General features: G+C 49.3%; 1 protein-coding gene across 1 annotated transcript; it reads left to right on the top strand.

The window, feature by feature from the left end:
* The first annotated feature begins 2,021 nt into the window (after positions 1-2,021).
* NPBWR1 (neuropeptides B and W receptor 1) lies at positions 2,022-6,589 on the top strand. Its single transcript, XM_050801805.1, has 2 exons — positions 2,022-2,205; positions 2,572-6,589. The coding sequence occupies exon 2, from the start codon at positions 2,769-2,771 to the stop codon at positions 3,753-3,755; it is 987 nt and encodes a 328-aa protein (XP_050657762.1). The 5' UTR covers positions 2,022-2,205; positions 2,572-2,768; the 3' UTR covers positions 3,756-6,589.
* Positions 6,590-6,930: the final 341 nt, after the last annotated feature.

Here is a 6,930-nt window from a genome sequence, read left to right as displayed (position 1 = left end):
GAAATCAACAACAAAAAGGGTAGAAAATCTCCAAACGGTTGAAGATGATCAACTATATACATACATGTGTATATATACACACAAGCATGCACACACGTGTATACACACGTGTATAAACTATATACATACATGTGTATATACACACAAACATATAAACACAAACGTGTGTATATATGTGTGTGTATATAGTTGATCATCTTCAACCGTTTGGAGATTTTCTATTATATATATTTTTTCTTTAACTTTATATGGTGTTTTATCATATAGTGCTTCTTATGGACATAGTTTAAGAATCGTCTGTTATTTTTTTCACAGAAAGCATGAAACTGCAGGGGAGCTGATTTGTATAGATCCTGGTAAAAAGATAATTGAGTAGGTAAATTCCAGGGAGCTTTTGTACAGTTGATCCCCCTGTCAGTGGCTTTGGAGTCCTTAGTTTCAGTTACTCGTGGTCAACTGTGGTCTAAAAATATTAAACTGAAAATTCCAGGAATACACACTTCCTAAGTTTTCAATTGTGTGGGGTTCTGATTAGCCTGATGAGATCCAGCCATCTTACTCCTTCCCACAGAGGGTGAGTCCTCCCTTTGCCCAGCGTTTCCCTGCTGTCTACACTATTCACCTGTTAGTCATTTCACAGTCTGGGTTATTAGATGACCGTGGCAACGACCAGTGCGGTATGTTCAAGTCGCCCTCATTTTACTGACTTTTTGCCCTTATTTCTTTCTGGCTCCAAAGTGCAAGAGAAGTGATGCTGGCAATTTAGATATGCCAAAGAGAAGCTGCAAATGCCTCCTTTAAATTAAAAGGTAAAACTTCTGGACTTAATAAGAAAAGGAAAAAAAAATCATATGCAGAGGTTGCCAAGATCTACTAAAAACAAATCTTCTATCCATGAAAATGTGAAGAAGAAAAAAGAAATGCATGCTAGTTTTGCTGTTGCGTCGTTTTTGGATGGAAGAACGGAAACATGTTCCCACTGATGGCAATGGGTACTATCCATGGTTTCATCAGGCAACCACTGGGGCTCTTGGAACCTATCCCCCACAGGTATGGGAGGGTTACTGTATTTCTGGCCCTACAGGCTTCTACTGGCGACTTTAGGTTTCTCGGGATCTTAGGCCCCTTTCTCTAAGATGCATCCTAGAGGACCAGAAATGCACTTTATTTGGGCTTTGCCCGCTTTTGTGGAAGGGAAGCTTACTAGACGATATAATCTCGTGTTTTAATTTGCTGTCTCTCCTAAAGGGAATGTGGAGGGAAAAAAAAAAAAGCAGAAATTGGAAATAACCAATATTTAATTAATTTCATTCGATTCTCAGGGGAACTGGTGAGGAACCTAAGATGGTTTCCGCTTCCTAAAGGTAGAATCCAAGGTCCAGGGAAATAGCAACAGAGGAGTTCAAGACTGCCCCCTGCTAGTCCTTCCTTGGCTACTCTCCGCTGTGATCGCAGGATAGCTTTCATTTGCAGGAGAATCGGGCATGTGTGTGGATGAGTAGAGAGTGTGTTGAACAACTTGCAACAATTTATGAAATATGCATTGTCATGGTTCCTTAAAAGGCTTTGCGGAAGCCGTTTGTCTTTACTAATCAAGTCTTCACTTACACAAAAGTAGAAGTAGAAGTAGTTTTAGAAAACATACTAGCAATCTTCTATCCCCTTGAAGACCAGAGTAGCAGAAAACAGGTGATTTGCATTATAAAATTGCACTCACAGATTTCACATTACATTAGCCCATTTGTGTTACGGTGTTTAAAAAATGCAACAGGAGCCCCCACTGCATTGTTCTCCTTTAAAAATAGATCACTTACACCCTAACTTTGTTTTTCTTAAATTCGATTCTTAACAGGAGAACTTTCTATTACTTCAGATGGAGTGAGGTTGCACTACTAGGATGGAAGAAAGGAATCCCTTAATTTTGGGGGAATTTCTGTTCTCTGTTAGTTCCAAGACCATTTTACTGGGGGTGGGGGATGGGCGCGGCGGTCGGGGCAGTGGAACGCAGTCGCGGCTGCGCCATCCCTGCACTTCCAGGCGCGCGGGAGGGACAGGCGGGGACGCGAGCTGCGGACTCTGGCGAACGCGGGGAGGCAGACACCAGGAGGCAGACAACCAGCCGGCAGGCGTTTCAGCCTCCCAGCAGCCGGTGGGCTCCTCTCCTGACAGCTCCAGGAAAGGCAGACCCCTTCCCCAGCCAGCCAGGTAAGGTAAAGACTGCTGTTGAGCTTGCTGTTACTGAGGGCGCACAGACCCTAGGGAGACCGAAACTTGCCACTGCGGGATTCGGTGGGGTGACCTGGGTCTACTGAAGTTTCCTGAAAGAGGGGAGAAGGGTTTGTATTTTTCCTACAAAGGGGAGGATTCTTCTCTCTCTAGCACTTCGTTTAATGTATTCAACTGGTAGAAGTGAGATTTCAACAGGTAGCAGAAGCGCTCACGTGGAAGAGGTTTAGGGCATGATGGCGCCCTCCTCCACACACACACACACACACACACCCCTCGGGACCGCGCCTTTTTCTAAAGTTACACGTCGACGAACTAACCTATGCTTTAAACTCCTCTTTCCAGCCCCGTGAGTCCGCGGCGACAGTGGGCCGTGGGGTGGCTGGGAACGGCACCCTCCTCTAGAAAAACCAGAGAACGGCTTGGAGAGCTGAAGCGAGCGTCCGCGAGCAGGTCCGTGCAGACCCGGGCTTCGGGACCGCTGAGTTCCGTGGGGCGGCCGTGGGGGGCGCCGAGTCGCCGGCTCCTCTGCCTTCGTTGAGATGGACAACGCCTCGTTCTCGGAGCCTTGGCCCACCAACTCATCGTGCCCCGGCTGGGCGCTGAGCTGCTCCAACGCGTCGACTCTGGCGCCGCTGCCGGCACCGCTGGCGGTGGCTGTGCCGGTTGTCTACGCGGTGATCTGCGCCGTGGGTCTGGCTGGCAACTCCGCCGTGCTGTACGTGTTGCTGCGGGCGCCCCGCATGAAGACCGTCACCAACCTGTTCATCCTCAACCTGGCCATCGCCGATGAGCTCTTCACACTGGTGCTGCCCATCAACATCGCCGACTTCCTGCTGCGGCAGTGGCCCTTCGGGGAGCTCATGTGCAAACTCATCGTGGCTATCGACCAGTACAACACCTTCTCCAGCCTCTACTTCCTCACCGTCATGAGCGCCGACCGCTACCTGGTGGTGTTGGCCACTGCCGAGTCGCGCCGAGTGGCCGGCCGCACCTACAGCGCAGCGCGCGCGGTGAGCCTGGCTGTGTGGGGGCTCGTCACACTCGTCGTGCTGCCCTTCGCAGTCTTCGCCCGGCTTGACGACGAACAGGGCAGGCGCCAGTGCGTGCTGGTCTTCCCGCAGCCCGAGGCCTTCTGGTGGCGCGCGAGCCGCCTCTACACGCTCGTGCTGGGCTTCGCCATCCCGGTGTCCACCATCTGTGTCCTCTATACCACCCTGCTGTGCCGGCTGCATGCCATGCGGCTGGACAGCCACGCCAAGGCCCTGCAGCGCGCCAAGAAGCGGGTGACGTTCCTGGTGGTGGCGATCCTGGCCGTGTGCCTCCTCTGCTGGACGCCCTACCACCTGAGCACCGTGGTGGCTCTCACCACCGACCTCCCGCAGACGCCGCTCGTCATCGCTATCTCCTACTTCATCACCAGCCTGAGTTACGCCAACAGCTGCCTCAACCCGTTCCTCTACGCCTTCCTGGACGACAGCTTTCGCAGGAACCTCCGCCAGCTGATAACTTGCCGCGCGGCCGCCTGACTCCCCCATCGTCCGGCTACGCAAATGCCCCGCCACCCCTGGCCCGCGCAGGAGGAGCCGCCGCCAGAGTGCGGGACCCGACAGGCCTCGTAGGCCTCCCGGGTAAACTGACTCTCTCCCCCATCCCCTACTTAGCAGATCGGAAGCGCTGCGGCTGCGCCAGCAGGTTGACCTTGCCCTCCAGGTGATGCGTGTCCACGCCGCGTGAGCAGCACTGCGGCTGAGATCGCCACGCCGAGCGCTACCTCACACAGAGGTAGAGGTAGAGGAGGGCAGAGGAGGAGGCGGGTGTTGCTGGGAGCCGCCCCCTCCCTGCCCTGCTCCCTGCTCCCTGCTCCCCCACCCCGAGCCCTGGTAGTCTGGAACCTGGCTGGAGTAGGAGCTCTCTGCGCCTTCGAAGGGAGGCCCGAGGACGCTGCGGGCGCCCTTAGGCGTCGGCTCCGCGTGGCCCCTGCTGTAGCTGGCGCACAGCCGGGGCGGGTCACCTTGTCCTCCGCGCGCTCTGGGAAGAGGGTTGGGCGCGAGCGTTTGGCGCCCACCCTGTGAGACGCACTTGGCCTGGCGCCGCGCGCGGGGACGGCTGCCGAGGCCGCCAGCGTCTCTCAACTCGGGAAAACACACCAACTCGGGGTGCCCCATCGGGGTGCGTGTACACCCCTGTGTGGTATGGTGTGCGCGCCTTTGCGGAGGCATGAGATTCGGGGAAGGAGCGTGGCGCTTGGCTGTGACTGCCTAGAATATGATACGAATAGTGATCCTTCTTCTTGTATGCCCCAACTCCTTCTTTTCTTTGTCTTTTCTCTTTCCTATCCGTAATCTCCCCTGAAAATGTCTCAGACTTCCTGAGCAAGGAACCTGGAGTAGCCCGGGCGCGCGGTTCCGGCGCCCCCCGTAGGAGCCAGCGGCCGGGCGCTTAGCGTCCGAGGACCGCAGGGCTTTGTGGTGGAGCGCTCGGGCTGAGCGCGCTTCACAGCACTGCGGCGCACTGGTCATCGCTGCTTCTAGAGGACGCCAAGCCCCACGCCCCATTCCCCCAATTGGCCTCGTCTCTTGTCTGACTTAGACCAGTTTGTTGTAACTGTTCATGTGTGTACTGTTTTTCAGAACTGAAAACTTGACAAATAATGTACATGTCTTAATCTCACGAGTTGCCATGAAGATCAAATAAGATAAAAAGAAATGCTATCTATTCTCTTGTGTTCCCTTTCTCCTCTGTGCTTCCTGGGCCCCGCCTTAGGGACAGCAGGAAGCAGAGATGACCGATGGCTTCAGGTTTTTTCTGCTGGACTTTTCACAGGGAGCTGTGGATTACCTGGGCTTTATTCCTTACTTGTAGACAGCATCCGGCAGGTAGTCCCGGTAAACCGGGTAAATACTGGTTCTGGAGTCATCAGGGATACTGGCCAGCATCCTACCTGTGTTTTTATCTCTGCATATGGAAGACAAAGTAGATTAAGAGAGAGGACTGGCACTGGGTTTGCCCAATCCTCTGCAGTTTAGCCTTAGACATGAGGGCGGAACCCTAACCAAACTCTGGTCATTGATTATGGTGTTTTAAAAGGTATTAATCTTTGGGATGAAGTCCAAACAGGATGAAAATTTCTACAAATGTTTGTTTCCTACTATGTCATATGTGAGACAAAATGTGAGTGTTGCAGCAGATTTTGTTTGCTTAGTTTGGCATCTTCAATCAATTTCTCAATTATTTAGGTTGAAAATAGCTTTTAATAAATATTTGGAAGGGAAAAACGCCCCCTTGGAATGGGGGGAAGCAAACCCCCTCTCTGATTTTGGTGAATGAGAATTGCTTTCTTAGCTCTCAGAGTTTTTAGAAACCTTGAAATAATTCATAACCATCAGTTTAGAAAACATACATTAAAAAACCTTCTGTCTTGGGTGGCAAATAATAGTTAATTGTTTAAAAGAAAGCTTTCATCTGCAATGAGTTTCAAATGGTGGACCTCAGGCCTCTCTCTCCTGGCCGGCTTCAGAGGCTTCTTGGAATTCATTTTAGTATCTTTTGAATTTCCAGGAATCATTCTATTGATTTTCCTTAAAACTCTCAAAATTATCTCATGAATCCTCCGTAACTTTTCAAAATTAAAGTTTTAAATTTAGAGTAACTTCTAGATTTACCTAAGGTGATGGACAAAGAGTAAGGTGAACATTTGGCTACAAACACAGCCGGGGTGATTGTCTGGATTCAATTCTCATCAGTCTTAATAAGCTCAGTAACTGGACTCAGATGGGGGACAGCTGAGTGATCCATCTGTCCACTGTTTCATCCCTACAGTAGGTTGACCTCGAGCCTTCTTGGAATCTATGGAGATGACTGTTGGAAAAATACACTGGCTGACATTGCTATTCATCCCCAGCAAGGCATGGATTGGCTTCTGAGTATGCCTGTGGGATTAATTAGGACTCGGTAGTTCAGTTCCTCTTGGGCTTTCTGATCACTGGATAAACTGTTGTATCATTATTTCTAGGTAGTTGCCCTTCATATGAGCATGTAGACTGTACATCTCAGGCTTCCTTTTTATGTCTTGGGTAATCGGTTGAATAAATACACATATAAGCCAGACAAAAGTAGAATTTATTCACATCATTGTATTGCAAAGGTTTTAACACTGTGTTGAATTCTTGCAGTTTCTGTGTAAACTCTATGGTTTGGTTTTACCACTTTGAATAGTTAAAAATGTCTATTTGCTTTTACTTAATTTAGTACAGTTACGTAATGTATATGCTTATGTTTTCTCTTGATAAACGCAGAAACTCTATAGTACATTGTAGAGGAACTCAGTTTAAAATAAAAGCTGAAACATTCTGTGTAATAAGTGAGCATTCTATTTTCTGAGAACATGTTATTCACAATTCAGTCACCTTAGCATTTGTGCAGTATTATTATTTAAAAATACTACCTTCATTGGAAAAGTGATCTAATGAATACTCAATGAATAAATAGAATTATTTGACAGGACAAAATTAAGAATGAACACCCCCACCCCACTTTTTAATTTGGTTGATTGTGAAAATGATGCAAAGCTGCTGATAAACGCAGAGATTCTAGAACTTATGCTGGGCAGAGAAAGGATGCCAAGCTTTTGCCATACCATCAAAAGCCTCATTTCTTAAATATTTGAGCAGCTATGTGGAGGGGAAGAAGGGAAGATAAATT

Source organism: Macaca thibetana, chromosome 8 (genome assembly GCF_024542745.1).
Source record: "Macaca thibetana thibetana isolate TM-01 chromosome 8, ASM2454274v1, whole genome shotgun sequence".
Lineage (NCBI taxonomy): Eukaryota > Metazoa > Chordata > Mammalia > Primates > Cercopithecidae > Macaca > Macaca thibetana.
The sequence above is the reverse complement of the archived record's forward strand: the minus strand, read 5'-3'. Positions and strand labels throughout refer to the sequence as shown.